Raw genomic sequence first — 27,350 nt, forward strand, 5'->3', positions numbered from 1 at the left:
CACAGCAAAGCCAGGCTGCGAACAGCCCAGAATCCAGCAGGCTCCTGGGCGGCTCTGAGGCGTGGGGGAGGCAAGAGCTGCCCCATGTTCACGAGGAGGAGAGCTTGAACATGAGGCTGAACTCATGAACCGCTGATATGTAAATGTGGGCAGAAAGCTGACACGCTGAAAAGCTCCCCAGCTGAAATGATGAACCACAGATTTATTGCCGCAGTCTTTTTTTTTTTCTCTCTCCTGTATCACCGAGAGGCCCAAATATCAGAGATGAAACGGCAAATGGTTGAACTGACATTTCTGCAGAAGGTGGTGGTTATTAGCACAAGGGGCTGAGGCCACTAGAGCTGAGAGACAGAAGTCAGAGGATAGGACTGAAGCAGGAAAGCAAAGAAAGGTGGCTGCACACACTGAGCAAAAAGAAGATTCAAAGAAGCAAAGGGAATAAGGAAATGAGAAACTGGAAATATAGGTGGATGTCACCGGAGAGTGAGACACGAGAATGAGATTCCAGGGAGGAATTCACTTGGGATGGTGAAGATTTTACAAACAAAAAGGCATCCAAATACCTCACTAAAAGCCCAACCATTAAAAAAAAAAATACTAAATACAATGCCATATCTCACAGCTAGCCTCTTGACAAAAATTTTAAAAACAGTTAAAATATTGCTTTAAAAAACACAGCAGTCATATATTTACTTATACATATGTTTAATTTCATGAGAATAAATTGTTCTTCAGTATAAAATGAATAAACGTATATGTCAAAAAAGAAGTTTCCACAATACCACTATCTTACTATCACTATTACTGCAGTTATTTTTAGCATAGTTATAATCATATTGTTTTTTAAATTTCATAAATTGTCTTCTAATTAACTATATGCATTTTTTAAAGCCATACACATTTTTCCATTTTAATTTTAATACTTGCATGATATTTTATCAGGTAGACTCTCAAAAGTTTGAAATCAATTCTCCTAACGCTTATCTAATTTGGGGCTATCATAAATTAGGCAGGGGTACAAATCAGCATGTATAATGCCACATTTTCATGCCTCACCTGAGAAGTAGATAATTAAGTGTCTGAGGTGGGAACGTTGTCCCTAAAGATTGAAAGGAGAATAGCTTATTTTCAGATGTCCTATCTCACCAGGTCACTGACAAGTCAAAAGATTTACCTGGAAGAAATCTTACAAAACGTGGCATGAAATGAAATCTTGGACAGCAGGGAGGACTGTCTTCAAACAAAGGACCTAAAGCAAACAAGTGAAAAGGAAAGAAAAAATAAATACAACTGCCTTGAGAAACAAACACTGATACTTAATTCCCAAGATTTATGATAACTAAAAAAAAAACACCAACACCAACAGAAGCAGGGACTTAACAAACACTGCCCCCACTTCAACTCAATAGCTAAACCAGTCGTGGTAACTGCCACAAACATCCCATGAAGACTGCAATGAGGAGACCCCCCAAAAAAGAGAAGCATGAAAGTCCCAAGGATATATACAGTATATGGCATATACAGTAAAACTAGTTTTAGAAATTCAAAGATACAAAGATTTTTGTTATAATTGAACTATTGCATGATATAATACGCTTGTGTTTTCACTGTGTCCCATTTTAATCAATACAACTGGGGGAAAAAACAGAGAAATACTATTCAAAATTTGGTTTGAAAAGTTGTTCATCAACACACTGTTTTTAAAATAAATAAATAAATGTCTGATGGAATAGAGGCATTTACAAAAGTGAATTATTATCCAAGAACCAATTATCAAGTTTTGAACTGATGTAGCATACAGTGTGTGTGTGTTTTAAGAGTTAACTAAAGTTCTGTTTTAATGAACTGTCATTTTGGAAGAAGTTTATTACAGTAAAGTCCAACAGACTTAAGATATTAACTAATGAGATTTCCCCAATGCAGATAAATCAAGGTAGTTACTCAACATAACTGATACCATCTTCCTAGGTACCAGTTACTTAACAATTAATGGTAATCCTCCATAATGGACATGGTCCATCTGTAGTTAAATGAGACCCATAACAACTCATTTATGTCAAACGATAAGAAGCATGTCTATGAATAATAAACTTTTCCCTGCAGTTCAAAAGTGAGAGGAATTTCAACTATGTACTCCCACTTTTTTATGAGTTTTCACACAAACCACAACATTCTCCCACAAGCACTACACTTTTCTTTAAATCCTACTTACCTTTGAGATTCCAGTCATACAACTCCAAAATATCTCTGAATAGGAATAATGAAAAGAGTTCAAGTCCTTTCACACAAAAATTCTGAAAAATAAATCAGAAACCCAAATTACTGTAGTACTACAACTATATATTAACTGATGCTTCAGCTTGTTTTAGTCAAGTGTTTTAAAAAGTGTCTCCTGCAACTGTACTAAAACAGTTTAATTTCCTAAAAAACTTGGCCACTGTCCTACAGTAGCTCAGTGTGTCTTAAAACATTAATGAAGTAAGCAATAATGTCATTAGAATTCCTAAGAAGATGTGGGCTTGGCCCTTCTCAATGTACAAATAAAGTGATGTGAAATTTAAAAATCTAAGTCTCTTTTATGTCATATTTTTCTAACCCAATTATAAAACATACCAGAATCTCTTAGGGACTTTCTGTTAATTCAAATTACACACTGAGCAGCCAGCTCTGATAGATTTGTCCCCAGCACCACTCCCCCCCACCTCTGCTCACCTCCACCCCTCAAACACACCCACAATCACTATTGTCAAGTTACCATAAATTAGAGGTCTCCGTGCCCAAAAAGTTCCAGCTCTTAATGAAGGCAAATAAAGGGCTACGAAAAACGACAAAACTTTGTACCAAAATTTCTGCTGTAAACAAACTTAACAGATGATATATCTGTCAGTGAGACTTGTCTCATAATTCTTCCTCCTACTTGTTTTGCTTGGGGTTCATAAATCACCCTGCGTGAGATCACGCCAGAAGTCATCAACTTTTACAATAGCAAATGAAGGCTTATGACCTTAAAAATCAAAAGGAAACCAAAAAGCCCTTCCAAGCTGAAGAATGAAGGGGCGGCCCTTTCTCCTTAATTCTTTTTGAAAGACAGGTAGAATTAACAGGACTTGCTCAGAATGAAATAGGTGCAAACTAAGCATGCGTGTCATGCTCATCAATCCCCGTGCTGCCCTCGACAGAGCCGCACTGTTAAACAAGGTTTGCAAGAGGAGCCAGGGGCTCAGGAGATCGACCCCGACTCCAACACAATGTTAAGTGCACAAGCTTGTTTGCTGTCTAGTTGTTATTTCTTAGTGTGATTTGTTGACACCACTAAAGTCAAGATCAGGCAATGAATCATTCTGAGATTCACATTAATCTTGCTTTGGAATTTTAAACCTCTTGCATATATTTAGATAAATCTGCTGCTGAGCATCCGCAGCGAAAAACAATTAGGAAAAATATGTAAATATATGGGAAGAAAAATGAACCAAGCATTGATCTTGTCACTGGAGATAATGAATAAGATTATTCCAACAGCTATCAGATTCAGTTTCACTTTTCTAATTTCCTCTCTGATAACGACCAGTAACCAAAAGCTGTCCCTTGCCCAAAACAAACTAGAAACAGATGTAAAGGTACCATCACGTAACTTTCGGTAGCTGCCACAGGAGGAGAAACGGGTTCAAAAATAGGTCGAAAAGTTGGAAAATGACCTGAATTTTAACCTCGTTCCTAAAGCTACATCTGACTACAGTTACGTCTGACTGGTCTTTTTCAACAGTGAACACAATACTTTAAGAGTATCCTTATGGCAAAAAGCCAGAGCTGGTCAAGTTCAGTGCTTTAAAGATATATAACTATGGAATAAACAAAAGAGCAAACTGCATCAAGCTGTTAAAGAATCTTCTCTCTTACCTCAGGCATCATCTCTTCGATGAAATGAATCGTGTAGTCTATGTTGAATCTAATTACTTTACACAGTGGAATCTGTAATAATAAGAAGGAGAGGGTCAGTTTCAAAATGCCTTCCTGTGCTCACCACTGCACGCGTGTTGGCTACCTGACCCAGAAGGCCATGAACCAAATTAGAAAGTTTCACCTTAATCTAAGCTGCTAACAATACTGCACATGAAGCTTGACCACAACTGCTGGATTTTAATGCAAGAACCCAGCTGACCTGGTCTCTACAGGAAACCTGCATAATGTTGGTGTTTAATTAACTGTATTAGCAGCAGCAACACAAACATGACAAGAACTCATTAAATCCAAATATATTGCCTCTAAAGAATTAATAAAACCACGAATACTTCTTTCTCTCAGGTTTTTAAAACCTTTCAGAATCTTCAGCTCTTCAGGCAGATCCGGGATAGCAGGCTGACAATTCATCAGTTACAGATTCATAAGTCACTAAAGTACACACAACTCATGCTGCCTTTCTGGCTCTGGAGCAAAAGCAATCATGGCAATAAAAATAATAATAGCTAACACTTACTAGCTAGGTAGGCCCTGTTCTACTGTTTCATATACTGTCACTCATGTAGCCATCCTGTGAGATAGGTACAATTATTCTCCCTAGTGTACAGGGGAAGAAACAAAAAACAGAAGATCAGATACTTTGCCTAAGGTAATATGTGTTAAGTGTCTTAGTCACTCCGTCATGGCCGACTCTTTGCGACCCTATGGAGCATAGCCCACCAGGCTCCTCTGTCCACAGGCTTCTCCAGGCGTAGTGGGTTGTACTGGAGCGGGTTGCCATGCCCTCCTCCAGGGCATCTTCCTGACCCAGGGATCGAACATGTGTCTCTTACATCTCCTGTATTGGCAGGTCGGTTCTTTACCACTACTGCCACCTGATAACAGGTATCTGGTGAGTTAGAAACCCTTGCTCCAGACCCCAGTTCTATGCCACTAGGGTATCCATCTCTCATTACCTGTCCTAATAATATCTGTCCTAATACTCAGGGTATGTGTGAAGATGAAAGAAAGCTCAGATGAAATAAATCCACATTTTACCAATGTATCATCAGATACCAGCCGAGTGCCCAGATTTGAGAGGTTTTCTCTAGGCATATTTTTGAATGAACGGAGGACTGAGAAAGGGAGGGGTGTGAGGTTAGAGCAGTGGTTTGGCTGAGTAGCTGGGGAAACTAATAGACTCAGAAGCCCTAGAGATGTGTTAAGCAGGCTTTTCTGGCCACTCAATCTGTCCATGAGACGATTTTATATAAATGTCACCATTTTTACAAACCACAGTAATTAGAGACAAATTTTAATTCCACTAGCAAAAGGAACAGTAAGAAAAACAGTCTTACAATGCCATCTACTGGAAATCTTTTTCTCAGAAATGAAGTTTAGCTCTTAGGTGTTTTTTTTTTTTGAAGGATAGTGGCTAATTTAAGTGAAATTCATAATTAACTTTAATAAGAGATCCATTTTCAACTTTCTCGTTGGTAATGGGTTCTAAACCAGCTGAAGCGACATGCTAAGGCCACTATCATTTTTAAGTTCTTTCTTCCTACAAGCATTTAAAAACATTTGAGCATAGTTTACGAATAATTTGTGCAATTGTTCATAGTTTTAAAATACATTACTAACACTGACAGAGTCATAGATACTCTAAAATAGGCCACGCCCTCTGTCTTTTAAAAAGGCGGGGATCTGAGAGAAAAGCATGTAAACAAGAAAAAATAGAGTATGATACAGTGCAACCTGTCAGGGCCATTAAAAAACAAACAAAATATTGAATAGTATAAAGTACAAAAGAATCAAAGAGGAGGTAACATTTGAGTTGAGTCTTCAAAGATGAGAAGGAATTTTCCAGATCATCCAGAAAATTAATTGGGAAAGAAAAAGGTATTTGTTTATTCTTTTAAATTAATTTTTATTGGAGTATAGTTGCTTTATAACGTTGTGTTAGTTTCTACTGTACAGTAAAGCCAATCAGTCACAGATACACATGTATCTCCTCCCTTTTTGATCTCCTTCCCATCCAGGTCACCACAGTGCATTAAAGAACAGGAATTTAGTTTCCAGAAAGACAGAGAAAAAGGAGCTGGGGCCAAAACAGGTCATTTAGCTCTTCAGGAGTGAAAAGCATGGAGACAGAGACACAAGGAAATGCTAAAAAGTATGAACTATATTCTGCAGATCTTATAAACTAGGTTAAGGATTCAGAGCTTCGTGGCAACAAGAAGTCATTCAAGTGCTTTAAGTGAGAAACCAACACAGTTTCACATGGATGGGTTGCTGTGTAAACAGGGTGGGAAGGGCGTACAGAGGAGCAAGGCAAGAGACCGGGAGTCTAATGGAACAGTCCAGGAGCCGAATGAAGAAAAGTCCAAAACAAAGAGGAAGAATGTTAGACATAGGAGATGGGACGGAAATACACAGTGACCATTCTGACCTCGAAATGAGAGAGAAAAAAGAGAACAGAGGATAATTTCCAGGTTTCTAGTCTAAGGGAATAGATAGGTCAGGACGATATCAGTACAAGGAAATTCACAGGGTGTAACCCTAAGCCCCTTAAACTCAGTATGTAGAGAAGATGACCAGTTCAGTTTTGCCCAAGTTGAGGGTGAGGGAACAGAGGGGACATCAAGTTGGGTGTGTCCAATGCACAATCTGAAATGTGAGTGTGAAGCACAGAGCCGTGTGTCACAGCTATAAATATTAATGTCAGAACATGCATGAGAGGAAAAAACATGGGTGACATTGCATGATGTGGGGAGAGCATTCAGGAGAGAAAAGGACCAGAGCCCTTGGGAAGAGTCAAGAGGCAGAGAAAGAGAAGTGTAAACTTCACTCCTTCTGCTCTGTGCAACAGTAGCTCTGCTGGTGATTAATGCAACTATAGTCCCTTCCTCAATGACTAAAATCATTTTGGGGGACTCCTTCTTTAACCTCTCCTCTTACACATGCTGTATTTTCCTTGGGGCAGTCACCCATACCACTAGAGCCCTTCTCAGACACACAAATTTGGGAAGGCAGAGTCTCCCTTTCTATTCAAACTTTCACCTCTAAGACTCAAAGAGAGCTTGTCCTTTTCCTATGTATTGGGAACTCGGTTGATCAAGAGCTCAGTTGGTCAATCAAACAATATAAATGCCCTTGATCTTTTCTTAAAACACATTTGAGTAGTGACTAACACTAACTCCCATCTCATCCTACCAGAAACAAACCAAAAAACCATCCCTAAACTTCTGCATTCTAACTCTACTATTTCCAGGCACTAAATGACTGCAATCCAGGACAGCAAGGCCACTGGAAATGTAAAGCCAATTAAGACAGCGGGGAAAGGATCATGGCGTTTCTTTGTGCTTTTGAGAGCAGGATAAAATATTATGCATGTAATACACAAATCTAGGTAACCATAGTTATGTTATCGAAGTTCTTAAAAACACTAGGTATTATAAGTAATAACAAATGTACTATATAAATAGATAAAATTCTCCTGGAATGCTCTATAATTAGCCAACAAGGCTTTCAATCCACTTTAATTCAAGAAGACCTTAAGAGAACCTGTCAAAACTAAACTGGGTTGAGATTCTAACATTACCATCATTTACATGCCCTTCATGCTGATGTGTTCTCTCTGGCAAGAAAATGAATCAGAATAGTAAAGCGATTTAATAATTCTTTTTCTTGGGAGGCTATTTCAAATTCAAGAGGCCTTTGATGGATCTAATTCCTATGAACTCTACAACACTCAGCTTAAAACTCGATTTATTTTATCAACATCTCTAACATAAATGATGGGGCTTATCTTCTCATTACAGAGTTAAGTTCTCAAGTTCTGAGAGCTTGAATATTTATATATATATATACACACACACACATATATACACTGAAGTCAGGAATTTTTCAGTCCTATCTTTTATTTTATGGCAACAGTAACAACTGCAATTAATTTCATACTAGCAGCCTCTCAGTGCCAAAACCTTGTGTTGAGAAACTTTAATAAAGCTCAAAGAATCACTCCCAGGTCACATAAGTAGAAAGAATCAGTTTTTTAAAAAAGAATTAGCAGAAAAACTCAAATGTCTGTCTGACATCTTATCCAAAATAATAAGTGCCAAATGTACTGTATATTAAACATCATGATAAATACTTTTCATGTGTCATCTCATTTATTTTTTATAAAAGCTAGTAAGAGTACCACAACAAATAACCTCTATTTTACAGATGAGAAAAGTCAAGGTTTATAAAAATTGAAATGTCAAATCATACAGCTAGTAAATAGAATCACTAAGGTTTAAACTCTCCCTGAAGCCATACAGCTTTCCTTCTTTAAAGTGACCCTAAAAGTTAAAATGAGATTTGTATTACTCAAAGGGAATTAACAGATAAGATAGATAATTTTCAAGTATTTTCAGGGTAACTAACTTTATTGTATTTGCAAGTCCTCTGAGGGAAAAAAGAGAGACGTGTATAATGTAGGGGCAAGTTGGACTAAATGAATTCTAAAGGCCTTTGCAACTCTAAGACTATGAGATTTAGTGTAACAAAGGGTTTGAGGGCCTAACTGAGACATTTAAAAAGTAATAAAATAAGAAACCTCCAAATTTAAAAACGTCCTAGTGCCTTTTTGTAAAAACTGTTTAAAAATTGTCTAAACAACCTAAACATCCATTGACAGATGAATATATAAAGAAGATATGGTACATATATACAATGGAATACTACTCAGCTATAAGAAAGAACAAAATGGGGACGGAGGTTTAGAAGGGAGGGGACATATGTATACCTATGGCTGATTCATGTTGATATTTGACAGAAAACAACAAAATTCTATAAAGCAATTCTTCAATTAAAAAGGTAATTAATTTAAAAAGACCAAAATAATGTCATCTGAAGCAACAAGGATGCTATTAGAGGTTATCATACTAAGTGAAGTAAGTCAGAAAGAGAAAGACAAATCCCATACTGTGTCACTTAACATGTGGAATCTAAAATAAAACACAAATTAACCTATCCACAAAACAGAAACAAATACACAAACACAGACAGCAGATTTGTGGTTGCCAAGGGACAGGGGAAGAAGAGGGATACGCGAAGAATTTGCAAACTATTACACTTAGAATGGATAAACAGCAAGGTCCTACTGTGTAGCTCAGGGAACTGTATCCTGGGATAAACCATAATGGAAAAGAATATAAAAAAGAATGCATATGTGTGTATAACTCAGCTTTGCCATACAGCAGAGATTAGCACATCATGTAAATCAACTTTACTTCGATTAAAAAAAAATAGTCCAATTTAAAATTTTTAAGTATGTATGGTGATGGATGTTAATTACACTTATCATGGTGATAACTTACAATATATACAAATACTGAATCATTATGCTATATATCTGAAACTAGTAACATTATATGTCAATTATACCTCAATAAAAAATATAGTTCAATATTACATGATCTTCTATATTATGGTTCACCCTAGAGATATATGATATGTATTAGCAAGTGATTTTATTTTTACACTTATAATGTAATCATCTTCTCAAAAAAAAATTCTCTGAGATAAAATATACTGTGGCATAAAGAAAATCTCATGAAGAAACAATTTGTTTTAAATAATATCACTACTATGGAATCATGTCTACTAAAAAAAAAATAGAAAGTGGAAAGATTAGACAAAGATTTTATTCTTTACTCTCCAATGGAACAGAATTTCACATTTCAAATAAAATAAAATAACTTTTCAAAATGGAGATATAATTTCTTTCAACTAAACCGGAAAGATTTAAAGAACATTCTACTTCGATGTACATACACCGTACATGTAGCTATAAATTCAGTAAGTTCTATAGCAGTGTCTTGACTGGCTCATGGATACCTCTAAATTCCCTTCCTGAGTCACCAGTGAATTCCACTCTACATCCAACTAGAATACACAGTAAGTAAGACAACCCCTAAGAGAGCCAGCTTTGAAACAGAAAGATTTTGACTTACAGATACAGGACTTCCATCTGAACCGATTACCAACAGATTGGCCTTAATACCTGTATAAGAATATCATGGATCTGTATGTCAAAGTCTCTTAAAGAAGACGCCTTCCTGGGATGCAAAAGCAGAAAACTATGAAGTTAACTCCGGCTCCAGATGTCCTGAACAAGCTCCATTTCTTTACCTATGACTCACAGACTAAGTAATAGCTTCTCCTTAAAACTTTCCAACTCTCTTTTGAAGGACACCCACCCCAAAATAGTTTTGACACATTACTCCACAGTTTATCATTCTTTTTCAATCTTTCACACTCTCAAAATGTTATTCTGATACATGTTTACTTACACCATGTAATGTGGACCAAACCTGTGAGTCATTAGCACAGATGTCACACTCCCACCTGACACACACTGCCGCTGACTTCCTGTAGCTTAGGCAAAGCAATGTAAAGCAGTTGTTACTTAGAAGTCAGAGGAAAAGAAATTGCCTCTGACTTTTAGAAAGAAAGGAGGCACAGGGAAGGAGAAAGTCGGCCAAGTAGCACATACTTACATTGGTCAGGGGGGCGTGTGCAAACATAGAAAATCCTTCAAAGATATACTCGTGATCATCATATTCTATAACAGTCGGCCTGTCAGTCTAAAAGCAAAGAGAAACATGAAGCGTGAACAAATGATATGACTTGCATGCACAGCATCCTTCAGGACACAGAGCAACCAACCAAAGCAGGCAAGGACAGGCTCCTGCTCACGTTCTCCCAAACACCAGGGCGAAATTTTACAAAGAAGCTTAATTCTAGCTTGGTAGGATTCTCTGATTTCAGTTATATACTAGACAATCAAGGAGGTTTATTATGGCTGCCATAAAGGGAAAAAGGCTACATGACTTCATTTTCTAGGAACTTGTTTTATTTAATCTCATAATACTGCCAGTCCCGTTCTTTACTAAACTATATTTCTGTTCTAACAGAAGTCCTAACAAGAAAAAGGTAATAACACAGCCAAATCGAAGCTCAAAGTACAGAAGACTAAGCATCACAACCGTCAAAACGAGCTAGCCTGGAAGGCTCCGAAAGGCCCCAGGGCGCCAGCAGCGCCTCCCCCCCAGCTCCATCCCCAGACCCTCCAAGGAAAAGCCCAGCCAGCAGACACTGTAACAAACCAATTCTTGCATAATGTCAAAGATCTTAATTACCTGAAAATAGAATCTAATTAAAATATACAAATGTTGATCTAAGCATAAGAGATTCACTTCATTATGCCATTCTTACGTCTGCCATTTTTAATCCTAAATGCTAAACATGGAGCAAATGATCAAGATTAGAAACCTAAAAGACATGTTTTTTTTACATAGATATTGAACATTATTCTTTTAAACATTTATATATATACAAACATTTATACACACACCTACACACACATACATATATATATGAAAAGCTTAAGTGGGTAGGGGGAACTAAAGAATATCCAAACACACATTATTTGTTTTTCCAATATTACTGTTACTTCCCATCCGAAAAACTCAACAAAGTTGTCCTAAATTAACTATAATGAGAGAACTTCAAATGAAATAATACTGGTACAGCCATTTTGGAAAATAGTTTGGTGGTTCCTCAAAATACTAAACACATATTTACCACACAATCCAGCAACTCTAGTCCTAGATTTATACTCAAAGGAAAGGAAAACATATATCCACACAAAAACTTGTATATAAACATTCATAGCAGCATTATTCACAACAGCCCAAAAGTGGATACCACCCAAATGTTCTCTGACTGATGAATGGATAAATCAAATATAGATAGTATATCCATACAGCAGGATATAATTTGGCAGTAAAAAGGAATGAAGTTACATATTACACCATGGACGAATCTTGAAAAGATTTTGCTAAGCAGAAGAAACCAAAATGATCACACATTGTATGATTCTATTCATATGAAATATCTAGAGTAGGCAAATGATAAAGACAAAATATGTTAGTAGTTGCTGAAGGCTGGGGAGTAGGAAAGAACTGACTGCTAATAAGTACAGGGTTTCTTGGGAAATGATGAATATGTTCTAAAATTAGATTGTGGTGTTAGTTTCACAATTCTAAATATCATAAAATATGTATTTTAAATGGGTGAGTTTTGGTATATTAATCATATTCAATAAAGTTGTTAAATAATTATTAATAATCTAATTCCGTAGAACTTCCCAGTGGTCCAATGGCTAAGACTCTGAGCTCCCAATGCAGGGGACCAGGGTTCGATCCCTGGTAGGGGAACTGGACCCCACATGCCACAACTAAGAGTTGGTATGCTGCAGTGAAGATCCCGAGCACCCCAATAAGTCCTGGAACAACCAAACAGTGTGCCCAGTCATGTCCAACTCTTTGCAACCCTATAGACTGTAGCCCGCCAGGTTCCATTGTCCATGGGATTTCCCAGGCAAGAATACTGGAGTAGGTTGCCATCTCCTTCTCCAGGGGATCTTTCCAACCCAGGGATAGAACCTGGGTCTCTTCTATCTCATGCACTGGCAGAAGGATTCTCTACCACTGTGCCACCTGGGAAGCCCCTATACTAAACCTGATCTTAGGCAAAAAGCTGAGAAGCGATCAATAATAAATAAAATATTCCTTCAAATAGGAAAGTAACTTTTATGTAGAAAAACATAAAAAAAAAATCTGATTTTGAAATTGAAATCTCTTAATAAAAAAATGTAACCAGAATTAGTTAATTATACTGCTGTGAACAGCAGTATAGCACAGTAACATAGCATACAGCTGTGTACTACAGAGCCAGTCTGCCCAGGTTCAAGTCCCCACTGTGCCACATGTTGCCTGAAAAATCTTCAGCAAGTTACTTAACCTTATTTGTAAAACATGGACAACTGTCCCATCCGCATACTGGGGAAAACAATACCTACTTCATCAACCTTCTGTGAGAAATGAGTTAATACATTTCAAACGCAGAATGATGTCTGGTACCATAGTCAACAAATATTAGGCATTTACTGTCATAAATGCAATAGTTATGGGTCACTAGATAATATATAAGCTATTTGCCAATTTTTAAGAGATGCACAAATGTTCTATGCATTCTTCCAACTCTATAGTTCCAATAGACCTATCCACAATCCACTGGCTATTACCAACAATATAAAAGAAAAAAAACGACACAGAAATTAGTATAATGAGAGGAAGCCAAATTTAAGTCATTATGATAAAGGTCAGTTTTATCAGCATAAAAATAAAATATTTTTTTAAAAACTGAGTCCACATTTAGCCTATTCACATTTCAACCTATTAACACACATAGATCCTATTTATATTTTTTAACAAATGAAATAGATTTTGGTAGGTACTTACTAAAAAGTTTGTGGGAGGTGAGACTGTAATTCGATAGTGGAAAAGCCTGCCAGCATTGTTGGTCATAGGACGACAGGGCTTGATGGCCTGAGGGGAAAAACAAAAGTAAGTTTAAGAGTAAAGTGGCAAAATATTGTTACTCAAAACTAGACTGTATTTTCTAGATTCGCATCTGACAAAAGAGGTTTTGTGTGTGTTCCTTCACAAACTGGTAGGAAAAGAACAGTATTTACTTTACCATTAATTGAATGGATAAACATGGGTCGGCTGGTCACTGGTATTCAACCTACCTATTTACATACAATACAAGGGGTTTGAACAACATAGAGATCTTTCTAGAACTAAATTTCCATGACAATGGTCCTTTTCATTTGTAAAATAACACAATACTTGACCTTGCTAACCTCCCAATAAACCAAAAAGCAAAAAGAACAATCTCAGAAGTGATAGCAGTAGGCTATCACAGGAAGGTGAACAAAGTGATATGGTTAAATACGCTGAGTAAAAATAGAAGGAACCAGAAATGCAGGAAACACAAGAATTGGTGGGACAGAACATGCATGGAGCTTAGGACAAGAAAAGGAAAGCAGCATCAGCAGAATCACTGGGTACTCTGACAGACACAGCGACGTGTGACCCAGACCACCCTTCAGGGAAGGACTTGCTGCCCTCTGTGAACAGTGCTGACAGCAGTCTCCAGCTGTCAGCCCCTTCAGGATCTGTCTGCGTCACGAGCAGAGCGCCTTCACCTGATGGCAGGTGTATACTGAGCAAGACAGAGGTACGAAGGCCCAGCCACCACAGCCCACCTTGAAAGGGCAATTCCTTGGGTCATCACCAGGTTGACGGGGGCTTTGTTGGGGCTGACTCACAGTTCAGCCAATCCCTCTATCCAATCTTGCTCATACCCTCTTCTGCTCACAGGTGAAGATCCCTGAGAAACATCATGTGCCCCAGGCTTCACCTTAGCATCTGCTTCCGAAAAATCCAGGGTGTGACAGTAGGTACCAGAGGTGATCCAAGAAAGCAGGAGGTAAGATAAGGTTTTGGAGCTGAATCACCGGCCATCCGACTGGCAATGAACCCACCACAATGCCTCGTGGCACACGGAGCCCCTGGCACCAGATAACACGCCAGCTGAAACTTTCAAAGATGCTCAGTGGGAGACTGTACCAGCAGAAGCGGGTGCAATGCGCCAGGTGTTGAAGACTTTGAGTGACAGAAGTTGCACGCGTAATGGGATGGATGACTACTGCCGAGCACCACTGATGCCCACCTTGTTCCTCAAGCCTTACGGTCATCTCAGACTGCTTGCTCCTCACGCCCAGAAGCTTCTGATTCAGCACCTGAGGCAGGCTTGAGAAGCTGCAAATCTACTAAGGTCTGAGGTGCTGCTGCTATTAGTCAGAAGGCCTCAGAGAACCACTGCTCTACAGAAATGCAGCAGGAGACGAGGAGGAGGAAAGTTAGCTGGAAACCAGACATGAAAGCAGAGGACCTGCTGAAGGCCCACTAAGGGGCTCCCATCACCAGCAGTGAGAGGTCAGGGAGTCTGCCAGGACTGCACCTGGGGCTCACCTGTCGGAGCTGGTGGGCCTTAGAGACTAATTAACAACCATCCGCCGTAGGCCTGTTATTCCAAGGTCAGGGCTATGGAACCTGGGATGAGGACATACAGGTTTTGACGCCTTCTTGTTGTTTAGTCACTCAGTCCGATTCTTTGTGACCGCATGGACTGTAGCCACCGGGCTCCTCTGTCCATCGTATTTCGCAGGGAGGATTTCCCACTGATTGGGTTACCATTTCCTTCTCCAGTTTGACTCCTTGCTGCTGCTGCTGCTGCTGCTAAGTCGCATCAGTCATGTCCGACTCTGTGCGACCCCTTAGATGGCAGCCCCTCAGGCTCCGCCGTCCCTGGGATTCTCCAGGCAAGAACACTGGAGTGGATTGCCATTTCCTTCTCCAAGTTTGACTCCTTAGAGTCCTCTAAACCTTCTGAATCTTCAGAGGCAACCTAGCCTTGTCTATGAAGAGCAAGCACTCCCCTGTCTGAAGACAAGGAAAGCCCCTGAAGGTGACACTGTCCTCACCTCCCCGACCCCATCAAATCTCCCTACCTGACAAGAGACCTATAATTAGGGTCATTCCACAGCATAACTGCCAGGCTGGATGAAGAACAAGCTGGAATCAACACTGCCGGAAGAAATATCAATAACTTCAGATATGTAAATGACACCACCATTATAGCAGAAAGTGAAAAGGAATTTAAAAGCCTCTTGATGAAAGTGAAAAAGGAGAGTGAAAAAGTTGGCTTAAAACTCAACATTCAAAAAACGAAGATCATGGGGCATCCAGTCCCATCACTTCATGGCAAATAGATGGGGAAACAATAGAAACAGTGACAGACTTTATTTTCTTGGGCTCCAAAATCACTGCAGATGGTGAATGCAGCCATGAAACCAAAGATGCTTGCTCCTTGGAAGAAAAGCTATGAAAAACCTAGACAGCATATTAAAAAGCAGAAACATTATGTTGCTGACAAAGGTCTGTCTAGTCAAAGCTATGGTTTTTCCAGTAATCATGTATGGATGTGAAAGTTGGACCATAAAGAAAGCTGAGTGCCAAAGAATTGATGTTTTTGAACTGTGGTGTTGGAAAAGATTCTTGAAAGTCCCTTGGATTTCAAGGAGATCAAACCAGTCAATCCTAAAAGGGAATCAGTCCTGAATACTCATTGGAAGGACTGATGCTGAAACTGAAGTTCCAATACTTTGGCCACCTGATGTGAAGAACTGAGTCATTGGAAAAGACCCTGATGCTGGGAAAGACTGAAGACAGGAGGAAAAGGGGATGACAGTGGATGAGATGGTTGGATGGCATCACCGACTCGATGGACATGAGTTTGAGCAGACTCTCAGGGTTGATAATGGACAGGGAAGGCTGGCACGCTGCAGTCCATGGGGTTGCAAAGAGTTGGACATGACTGAGAGACTGAACTGAACAGCATAACTGGTTTCACACTTCACAGCTGGAAAGTACTGAAAGGGAACATAATATCCCACAGGAACTATAAGAACTAGCCAGTGCTAGCACGTGCCAGCAGCAGGAGTTCACACAGGACTGCCAGTGCATGATCAAGAAGACCAGAACACAGAGTTGGTTAGGGAAGAGCTGACTGAGTTCGGAGCATTCAGGATCCAAGGCCATCAGGAGATGCTGGCAACTCCCTACTAAGATGTCGCTCAGTTGTGTCTGAGTCTTTGTGACCCCATGGACTGTAGCCCACCAAGCTCCTCAGTCCATGGGATTCTCCAGGCAAGAACACTGGAGTGGGTTGCCATTCCTTTCTACAGGGGATCTTCCTGACCCAGGGATTGAATCCGGGTCTCCTGCATTGAAGGCAGATTCTTTACCATCTGAGTCATCAGGGCAGGGAAGTCCCACTCAGATGTCTTAGTAGTGTGAAAAAGCAATGGCCCATGCTGGTTAAAGTGAAAATACCAAAACTGCAGGACAGACAGAAGAGGAAGGAATTCAAAGATTCAAGGAAATGGGCACATTGGGATGGATATAACATCTATGCCCGAAAAATATACCAGATAATCATCTTTCATGGCCCAGAGGACATGCCAGTGACCAAGGCCAAAAGGCACATGCTGGCAAAAGGCCACCAGCATCAGTAGGAGGAGATCAGCAGTGGCATCCTCTGCAGGCCAGGAATGAGCCTAAGAGGGGGCTGACACAGCACACAGCTTGCTGACCACATCAGGGATGACAAGACTCTGAAACCAGAGGCAAGACGATGAAGCTCATCGTAAGAAGCCAGGTCACACAAGTACCATCGTGACCAGCAGGACCGAAGCAGCAGCCAAGGGGATCTGACCCAAAAGGGTCACAGAAGAGGCTTTCACAGTCTGGTGTCCTTGGGTACAAAATAAATGGGTAGCTGAGAAGCATGCCACCTTAGTTTGTGCCAAAGGAAGAAATCAAGACTGGACACACAAGAGGCTTAAGGTAGGTTGCTCCAATACACAGTCAAAATCCCTTGCCCAGTTCCAGACCTGATCAAGATTACTGGACTGAAATCCACTGACTAAAAAGGTGCCCAAGAGGCCAGAGGCCAGGCCCTGTGACACAATCACAAGCAAAAATGGTCACGACAGCCCTGTCCTTCCCCAAAGGGGCCTATGGTCATTGTGCTCAGGGAACTGTACTCTGGGGAAGGAAGAAGCCAGACAGTTCAAGGAGTGCTGGACACAGCATCTGAATCAACTGATTCTCAAAGACTGGACATATCATCCTGGTATCCCCGTCAGAGTGGGGGAGATGAGGCCAAGGTAGTACAGATCTTGGTAAAGGTCTGGCTTATAGAAGGTCCACTGAATCCATAGATACACCCAGTGGTCATTTCCCTGGTCCCCAGATGTACCACTGGAATTGACAAAATGGGCAGATGGTGCCACCTCCCCCTGAGTCCTTGATCTGTGGAGTAAGAGCCACCACAATAGGAAAGGCCAAGCAGAACCCATCCTGGACATCAAAAGCAGTATGACTCCGGGGGAATGGTAGAGATTGGTGCCACCCTTAAGGATCCAAATGACACAAGGATGACTGCCCCTCTCAGAGTCTGTTTAATTCACCAGTCTGGGCCCTAAAGAAATCAAACAGATCCTGGCAGATGACTATAGACACAAGAAGCTCAGCCAAGTGGCTCCGACTGCACCTGCCATGCCAGGTATTACAGCGCAGTTTCGGCAGACGAACGTGATCTCAGGGACAAAGTGTGTGGCAACTGGCCTGCTGGATGTATTCTTTCCTATCCCAACAGGATGAGGACCAGCTCCCGTTCACATGGAATAGACAACATTAACGGTTTTGCCAGCAGCTTGTGTGAATTCTACTCACTGTCATAATACAGTCCAAGGTGCCCCTGACCTTCTAGAATACTGCAGCATGGTATACTGCTCCATTGTATCTCTGACATTATGTCGATTGAGAGAAAAGTCTTGGTAAACTGTACATGCTCCAAAGGGTGGGAGAGAAACCCTACCAAGATTCAGGGTCTCCCAGAGCCACACCATTTTTAGGAGTCAGTGGTTCCAAGACAGCCATCCAAAGTAAAACACAAAACTACTGCCTCTTTCCCTCCTACACTGAAGAAGGAACCAGAATACCAGGTGGGCCTCTCTGGGTTCAGGAGGCAGCGCCATCCTCAGAGAGGAATATTAGTAGAGCCCATTTACAAAACGGCACATAAGGCCACCAACTATGAGAGCGACTCAAGTGAGAAAGGCCTCAGCAGCTGCAAACCACAACTCAGGTTGCCCTGCAATGGGGGCCACGTGATTCAGCAAATCCCAGACTGCTGGTGGGAAAAAGACGCTGAGAGGGGCTTGTGGACACACTGGGAGAATCACCATGCTGGTCTCTGAGGTTCTGAAGCCAAGCTGTGCTGTCTATCATGAAGAATTATGTGCCTTTGAAAAGCAATTTGGGGTGTGCTGCTGGGCCCTGGCAGACATGGAAGGCATGGCCAAGGGACAGCAAACAGACGTGGGGCTGGAACTGCCCGATGAGAGCTGGGTTCTGCCAGTCCCCTCTGGGCACAGGTTTGGGTGGGGCCACCATGAGAAGGAGGGTGCCTATAACCAGAACCAGGCATGCCCAGAGCAGAGGGCATGAACAAACTGGACACCCACCACTGTCATCAGCACACTCCCTCAGCTGATGACGAAAGACAAGGGGATGAAAGCAGAAGGAAAAGTCCAAGCTCAGTTTGCAAATGGGTCAGCCAGAAAGGAGATACAGGGATTTCCCTGGTGACCCTGGGGTGAGCACTCCAAGCTCCCAAAGCAGGGGCCCTGGGTTCGATCCCTGGTCAGGGAATTAGACCCTGCATGCCATAACTAAGGTTCCCACATGCCACAACTAAGGGTCCTGCATGTCATAACTAAGACCCGGTACAGCCAAATAAATAAATAAGTGTTCTTTAAAAAAAAAAGAAAGCAAGCAAGGAGGTGCAAGCCAAAACCAGACTGTGCTGCAGCCTTCTTCATGGATGGCTCTGAAGACAGGGACGAGGCAGAACCACCTAGCGGCGGGGTTTCAGGTGGTGTACCTGGTCATCTACTTTGCGTGGAAAGAGAAGTAGCCTGAGGTTAGAATAAAGATGGACTCGTGGCAGAAAGCAAGTGGCTGGCCAGCTGGTCAGAGGCCTAGAAGGAGAAAACCTGGGAAGATCAGGGATAAGACAGTTTTAGGGTGTCCCCGGGGCAGGAGGCATCCGCCATGGAAGACGTTCTAAATCATCGAGCTGACAAAATGCCCTGGCCAGGTGCTGCCAGCCAGCCTCAGTCAGCAGTCAGTCCCCCAGAGCCAACAGGATGGGCACGTGAATGAAGAGGACACAAGAGCAGATGGAGCTCAACAGCATCCAAGATTAAGCTGCTAAGCTGAATGCCATGCTGAATACCCAGCCAGCCACCTACAATGACCACCGTTGGGACCCCAAAGTGGCACCGTCCCTTGAGGGCCAACTGGCCCCTTGACGGAATGTGGACCACGTAGGCCCCATCCATGGTGAAAGGGCCACGCGTACTCTGAGGATGGGTTTGCCTGCCTCAGCCAGCACCACTGCCCACCCGAATCTCCCTTCACGGAGGGCCCTGCTGCTCAGCTGTGTGAAGAGCAGTTGGCACACAGCCTGCAGCTGTCAGCTCCTTCCAGGTCACCCTCCACTTCAAGAACCCCTCCGCCAAGGGCACACCCTTTCTCCGGCAGCTTGTTCGGGACAGGCGGAGATGCGCGTATGTAAACCATCCCGGCCCCACGGGAGACAACTTCGACAAGCCCAGCTCCAGAGGTCCACCCCAGCTGGACTTCCACCTCCACTCAGTCCTGAGCCCACACTCCTCTTGCCTGTGAAATGTCTCCACAGCAGCCCCGCCTGCAGAGACCCCGGCCTGAGGCATGCACACGGACACTCACAGGGCGCAGGCCTTGTCCCACACAGCCTCACTATACTTGTTGCTTAGTCCAGGTGGTGTCCGACTCTTTGCGACCCCATGGGCTGTAGCCTGCCAGGCTCCTCTGTCCATGGGATTTTCCAGGCAAGAACACTGGAGCGGGTTGCCATTTCCTTCTCCAGGGGATCTTCCTGACCTAGGGATCAAACCGGCATCTCCTGTGTCTTCTGCAACAGCACCTCCTTCTTCTTTACCACTAAATCACCAGGGAAGCACTAAACACAGTGTGCTGAATCATAAAGTGACAATCCTGGGATTAATGAGAATACCTTGCAGAAGTAAAACATAACGGGGAAAAAAATGAAGGAAAATAATTGATCGGGAGTAGTTACATATAACTCTTCGATGTAAAAGTGTTCACCTCATCATGCAAACATCTTTGGAGTCTTCCTGACGGCCCAGGGGCTAGGGTGTGACAAGGTCAAACAAGTCCGCGTGACACTCACAGCTGAGTGGGGACCACAAAGACTAACAAAGGCAACGGCGCACACTCTCATCCCCAAGGAAGGAGGGCGTGTGCCTTACAGCGACAGCATTTCTCCAGGGAGATTCACCACCGTTTACAACAAAAACATGAAAAACAATGACAATTATGGACCATTTTAGGATACTGAAAATGATTTTTTTTTAAAAAAAAAAAAAAGGGCAACGCAAATTCACTTTGCCTACTTTAAATAATGAACCTCCCAAAGCGTCCTTGATAACATTCCCATTCCACCCCCAAAACCCAAGTACTTCTCTTCTCCAATGATTAGTAACAGAGACTATCAGGGAACCTGAGAAGACTATTTCCAGGGTATTATTTCCTTTATGGGGAGAAGAATAGCAGCAGCATCTGTCTACTTTTGGCTGCTCAGCGCTGACAAATATAATAACCCAAACCAGTTACCTCTTCTCCGGGATAAATGCTGTGCCTGATGCCCGTTCGTCTCGCTTTTGCGCTGCATTTGCAGAGTGGGCCATCATTCATCTGTCAGAAACAGAATGTAATTCGTTTTTATTGGGGGGAAAATCCACTCCATGCACGACAATGCCGCGGAAACTGTGTGGGTTTTAATGTCATGAGTACCGAAGCTCTGAAAAGGCTGTCAAGGTTTGAAGATTAAACGGATGTTCCAAAACCAATAAAGCTGCAAACTGTCTATATTGTCTGATAAAGGGAAACGCTATGACAACGCTGGATTCCCGACTTATTTGTGCAGCCGAGCAGAAAATATCAATGTCAGCGCCCTGTTTGCCCCCATCTTCTCCTACTGCTTTCCAGTATGTTCCTGCTATTTCTTATTTCAGGAAAAATAACTCTTTCACAAAAGAAAAGCCTAGTCTATATTCTGAAGGAACATGTAGAATGCTTTGAAGGTGACCTGCAGATTAAATGTTTTCAAAGAAGAGACCAAAAGGTATCTCAAGCAGAAGGAAGAAAATGACTCCTAGAACCAGAAGAACTTCTAGCACTAATCAGATGATTCTGTGTCTGTTTTTTCACCTGAATTCATTTTCTGGCCATGAACTCCACTCACATGATTCAGTAAGTGAATAATCCTGGGTGCCTCTTGGATAGAAAGCTGCTGGCTAAGCACTACAATGGGGAAGGTGGGTAATACCTAGCTCAGGGTCCACGTGATCAAGGAACCCTTATTCTGATTTTGATGTATGTACTGCTTAAGCCAGCACTAGGAATAACACACATATGATATGCTTGGTAATTTCAAAAAAAAGGAAAAAACGGGCTTCAAGAAGCCAAAATGTGAAAAGAAGATGGCTATTCTACATGAGGAACCAGGACAAGAGAAAAAAGAGAAAGAAGGAATCCAACATTATGCTCCAAGAACGTGAAAGTGGAAAACAAAGGGTTAGTCACTCAGTCGTGTCCGACTCTCTGCGACCCCATGGACTGTGGCCCAGCAGGCTCCTCTGTCCATGGAATTCTCCAGGTACGAATACTGGAGTGGGTGGCCATTCCCTTCTCCAGGGGATCTTCGCCACCCAGGGATTAAACCCGTCTCTCATGCTGCAGGCAGATTCTTTACTCTCTGAACCCAGGAACATGAGATACATCTAAATGGAAAGAATCACATAAGTGAGTGAGAAGACCAAAAAGGCAGAACTGAGGTCAAAACCTTAAAGGGCCTTAAAAAACCAGTTTGTGAGTTTATTCAATATAAACAGTTAATATGGAATCAAAAAGGAGATCAGAGCATCAGTCTGAAGAATGGAGAAGTGGAGTTCCATTTCTCACTTTTTTGGTATTAATTAAAATATAGAGATTTATATATATGATATATTATGAGGCATATATATTCTATATACATACACATATTTCTTTAAAGTTCTACGGATTTATAACTCATTTTGTCAAAAATATCTCAATAAAACTTTGAAAAGAAATATTAAAAAAACTGTAAGTCTCCTTATCCCTTTGAGAAATCTAAAGCTCCAGGTGGTACAAGAAAGGAATAATATGGCTACCTAAAAAAAAAAAAAACAACAAATCACATTAAGATATTATCCAAAATAACAGCTGGCAAACAGAGACGTGATTGAATTCCCACCAAAGTCACAACACATTCCCAATGCTGGGCACAACTTGTGATGAAAAATGTGGAAAAATCATTTAGTGCTCACTTATTTCCTGGGAAGCAAATAGACGTCCTACATGCCTGTCTTTTACCGGGGTCTGGTCTCCGATACAGATCAGCCCTTTATAGGGTTCAACTATACAGAGGATACAAAACCAAATACAGTCAACACAACACTAAGACTATTTGTTTCTTAATATGAGAACAACAGTCCATTAAAAGACCCCACACCAGGTAAGGGGAGTGATTAATGGAGAAAGGATTTTTCTTGGGGGACACACAAATGTTCTAAAATTAAATTGTGATGACTGTACAATTCTGTGAATATACAAAAAACAACAACTGAACTGTACACCTTAATTGTGTAAATTGTATGGTATGTGAATTATAACTTGCTAGAGCTATTTAAGTAAACTCCGGGAGTTGGCGATGGACAGGGAGGCCTGGCATGCTGCGATTCACGGGGTCGCAAAGAGTCAGACACGACTGAGCGACTGAACTGAACTGAGAGCTGTTTAAAGAGATCCTATACATGATCAATACACCAAAGTGAAGATTCCAAAATGTATTGACAATTTGCAAACATTTCTGCTCAATTCTCAGAGAGCAAAAAGGACCACAAAGTACATTTCTGTCAGGCATTCTAACTATATTAATTCTACATAAAAAAAAAATCAGAGAGCTATAATCTAATATGAACCACGAGAACAATATCAAAATAATGTAGAATGGTATGAATTTATTTACAAAATCTAAATTTTAAATGATCTTTTTCTAGGAATATGTTTTATTATGCTTGATAAGTTGACATGTATTAAAGATACTATTTTTGTATGTATTATACATTTGTAAAAATACAACTCTTTTATAAAGATACTATTTTGCATTATGAATTGTATGTGCATGCTCAGTGGCTCAATAGTGTCTTACTCTTTGTGACCCCATGGACTAGAGCCCCCCAGGCTCCTCTGTCCATGGAATTTTCCAGGCAAGAATACTGGAGTGGGTTGCCACTTCCTACCCCAGTGGTATCCCTCCAACCGTGGGATTGAACTCTCGTCTCTTGCATTTCCTGCATTGGCAGGCAGATTCTTTACCACTGTTCCACCAGTATAACTTCATAATAAAACAGTAAGTGAAAATAAAAAATAATTATGTCCAACTATGATGTCACTGGCTTCCCAGGTAAAGAATCCGCCTGCCAATACAGGGACACAACAGATGTGGGTCCGATCCCTGGGTTGGGAAGATCTCCTGGAGGAGGGCATGACAACCCACTCCGATATTCTTCCCTAGAGAATCCCATGGACAAAGGAGCCTGGTGAGCTACAGTCCACAGGGTCGAAAAGAGTCAGACACGACTGAGAAACCGAGCATAAACACACACGATGTCATTAGCTCGAACACGCTTAATAACAAGGAGAAGTTACAAGGAATTGTGACTTCTACCAACTGGCAAATACGAAGTCTTACAGGGCCTGGGACATTGTTTACTGTATGGCTGCAAGATAACTTCCAGGTGAACTGTTTTTAAAAAGAGCTACAAGTGCTCTCTCCCTCATCCTACCATTCGTCTCCTTCCGTTTACTGCAAGTTTAATGAGGCAGCACAATCATCCTGCTCCCTCACACAGGATTTACAAACATCGTCAAATATGATTCAAGGAACACTTGCTCTGGTGCTTACGCTTTGGAGCTGAACACTGAAGCTGAAAAGAAATAAGCTGTGAAGGATGACGCCCAGCCCTGAGAGTAAAATTCAGTTTCAATACCAGCTACCATGCATCTTCTGAGCCAGCAGTCATAAATGTGATATGTGGGTCTGCAACCTTCACAGCAAGAACATAAAAGCCTTCGCACCTGGCCTGGGTCGTTGTACCAAAGTTCATCATGGAGTCGGTCAGGATGGGCCTTTTTACGCTTGATTTCTGCAATGACGTCAAAAACTTCAGAGTCTGAGCTGCTAGAGCAGGTGCTGTCCTCATCGGACTCGCATTCGGATTCACTGGAACTCTCTATGGAGGTGAGGGGAAAAAAGATGCAGAGAAGCTGAAGCAGTCTGCAAGCTGGTTTTACATGAAGATTTTATGTGGAGATTTACATTTTACATGAGGGTTTTACATGAAGATTTACTTCCAAATGACCAAAACGTAAGCACGTACGTTTATGTTAAGGACAGCTGTTTATCTTCCAGCAAATACTCCAATGCCTACTCCACACTAGAACTCTGCTAAGCAACCCCATAAAATCTAACAGAGCCCATGATGCTAAGTCACAATCTAGAGGGGGAAAAAAAGGATCAACGATTTTTAAAGAAAGACTTGGTGAACAAGACCAGAGAAAATGCAAACCACCAGCGCTGTTTGAGGTTTCACCTCCTAAAAGGTGCAGTGAATCCACCCTGATCCAGAAAGGTCACTGGGGTTTCCTAGAAGGGGTGCACATGACCCGGGCACGGGGATGGAGGTGGGGTTAAGCTGATGAGAAGGAAAGGAACACAGATGGAGCACTGCGGGCAAAAGCATGGAGCAAGACTATGGGTGGACTCTGGCTGGAGCAAAGGCCTCGCAGGAAAAAATCCAGAAGTGAGGGGGTAAAAGGTCATGAATGCCAGGCTCTGAACATCAGACTGAATCAGACTCTGAATTTTTTTCTCTCAATAGTAACAATAAGAGACTTCAGTCCTTCAAAATGACTAGATAAAAACAGACCAAGAATTACTGTAATGAAACGAGCCAGTCACAAAAGACAAATATGGTGTGACTCTACTTCTATGAGATACCTAGAGTAGTCAGATTCATAGAGACAGAAAATAGAAGGGTGGTTGCCAGAGGCAAAAGGAGACAGGAATGGGGAGTTGGTCTTTAATCTAGATAGCTTTCAGTTTAGCAAGATGAAAAGAGTTCCAGAGGTTGTTTACACAATATGAATGCATGTAACGCATTACAGGGCCATACATTCAAAAATGGCTAAGTAGCATATCTTATGTGTACTATGAACATGTTCTTTGTATTTTACTAAAATAAAAAATGAAAAAAAAAAAAAAGACCTAGAACTTGGACTGATCCTAGAAGAAATTAATGCAGTACAGCGTAATAAGAAGGAACTCTCAACAGTGTTCTATGTTTGAGTTTACTACGTGAGATGGGTACTGTCATTCCTCTTTGAAGATGAGAAAATCAAGACACAGAGAAATCACATCACTTGCCCGAGATCACATTTCAAGTGGTGGAACAAGGATTCAAATCCAGGCCAGCTGGTTCTGTCATGCTTTTCCCCACCATGGACACTGCCTCTCAGCGAGGGAGAGGTAACAAAGATGGGCAGACAAAAGCCAGGTAACAGGCAGGAAAAGGCGCACTGAACGTCTCCTCTGCGTACAGCGTTGTGTCAGGGGCTAAGGACACAAAGTGGTGAGAAGCAGTGATCTCAGCATCTCCTTGGAGTCAGAATACACATGTGAAAAAATGCAAGAAAGTGATGGAAACTTTGTGAATAAGGAGAGAGCTTTAAACAGAGCTGGACTCTGGCAGGAGTTTCCACACCCTGGCAGTGGAGAGAGCCACAGGAGATCCCTGCCCGTCGGAGCAAGAGGCGTGGGAACAGGTTCCTGCTTTTGATGGGAGGCCGGACTGTGGTCCCTTCTGATTTTAAGACAGAAGGATTCTAGGGGGACACAGTGGCCAGCATGCCTTGCAAATGAGATCTCTTATGTATTCTACTGAATATAACTAAGGGAAAAGAAAATCGAAAAGAAGAAAGTTACATTGCTATGTATTTGCTGACTGAAATTAAGGAAAATAAAATGGACATTAGGAAATTTCACTATGGGACTCTCAAGGACACATTCCAAAAGTTTGGTATTAATAAAAAAAAAGGGCACAAGATCTTGGTCTAGTAACTTCAGACTCACCTAAATCTTCATCTAGTTTCGTCTTGGGAGGCTCCCATGGCGGTCTAGCAGCTTTGGCCTTCTCTTGCCTGCTCCCCAACTCTTCCTCAAATTTGTCATATAAGTCACGGAGCCTACTTGTTCCAACTACAGTAGAATCTCCCTTTGAAAAATAAAGGATCAATATTAGGAACTACATTAATAATAGTCATACCAAAGAGACATAAGAACTCACCAATAACCAAAGATTTCTAACATCAAGATATCATTTTTCAACCCTCAATTTAACAAACATTTTAAACACAAAATGCCCAGAGTGCTGGCAATGAAGCTCTGAATTGCACACACATTTATGGCTGACACAGTCCTCAGGTAAATGCACTTTGCCAACACTTGGAAACGTTAGAAACCTTCATCTATGCCCTTTTGATACAACAACCAAAAAATCATAAACCCCTCAGAATTCATGACACCTAACACCTTCCTAGAGAACAAATACCCCTCCCCTACTGAAATTCACTGATGGTGTATATACTACATTAACCCAGTGACCCACAAACCACACA

General features: G+C 41.5%; 1 protein-coding gene across 4 annotated transcripts in view; it reads right to left on the reverse strand.

The window, feature by feature from the left end:
- DROSHA (drosha ribonuclease III) overlaps positions 1-27,350 on the reverse strand; it is a 120,561-nt gene that overhangs the window by 73,597 nt on the left and 19,614 nt on the right. For all 4 annotated transcript variants that reach the window (XM_065905457.1, XM_065905456.1, XM_065905453.1 and 1 more), the window contains 8 exons: positions 26,806-26,947; positions 24,753-24,907; positions 21,204-21,284; positions 13,290-13,376; positions 10,482-10,568; positions 3,898-3,969; positions 2,213-2,294; positions 1,175-1,249 (listed from right to left, as the gene is read on the reverse strand). In XM_065905457.1, the coding sequence (XP_065761529.1) occupies positions 1,175-1,249; positions 2,213-2,294; positions 3,898-3,969; positions 10,482-10,568; positions 13,290-13,376; positions 21,204-21,284; positions 24,753-24,907; positions 26,806-26,947 (781 nt within the window). The remainder of the gene's footprint in view (positions 1-1,174; positions 1,250-2,212; positions 2,295-3,897; positions 3,970-10,481; positions 10,569-13,289; positions 13,377-21,203; positions 21,285-24,752; positions 24,908-26,805; positions 26,948-27,350) is intronic.

Source organism: Muntiacus reevesi, chromosome 14 (assembly GCF_963930625.1).
Source record: "Muntiacus reevesi chromosome 14, mMunRee1.1, whole genome shotgun sequence".
Classification (NCBI taxonomy): Eukaryota; Metazoa; Chordata; class Mammalia; order Artiodactyla; family Cervidae; genus Muntiacus; species Muntiacus reevesi.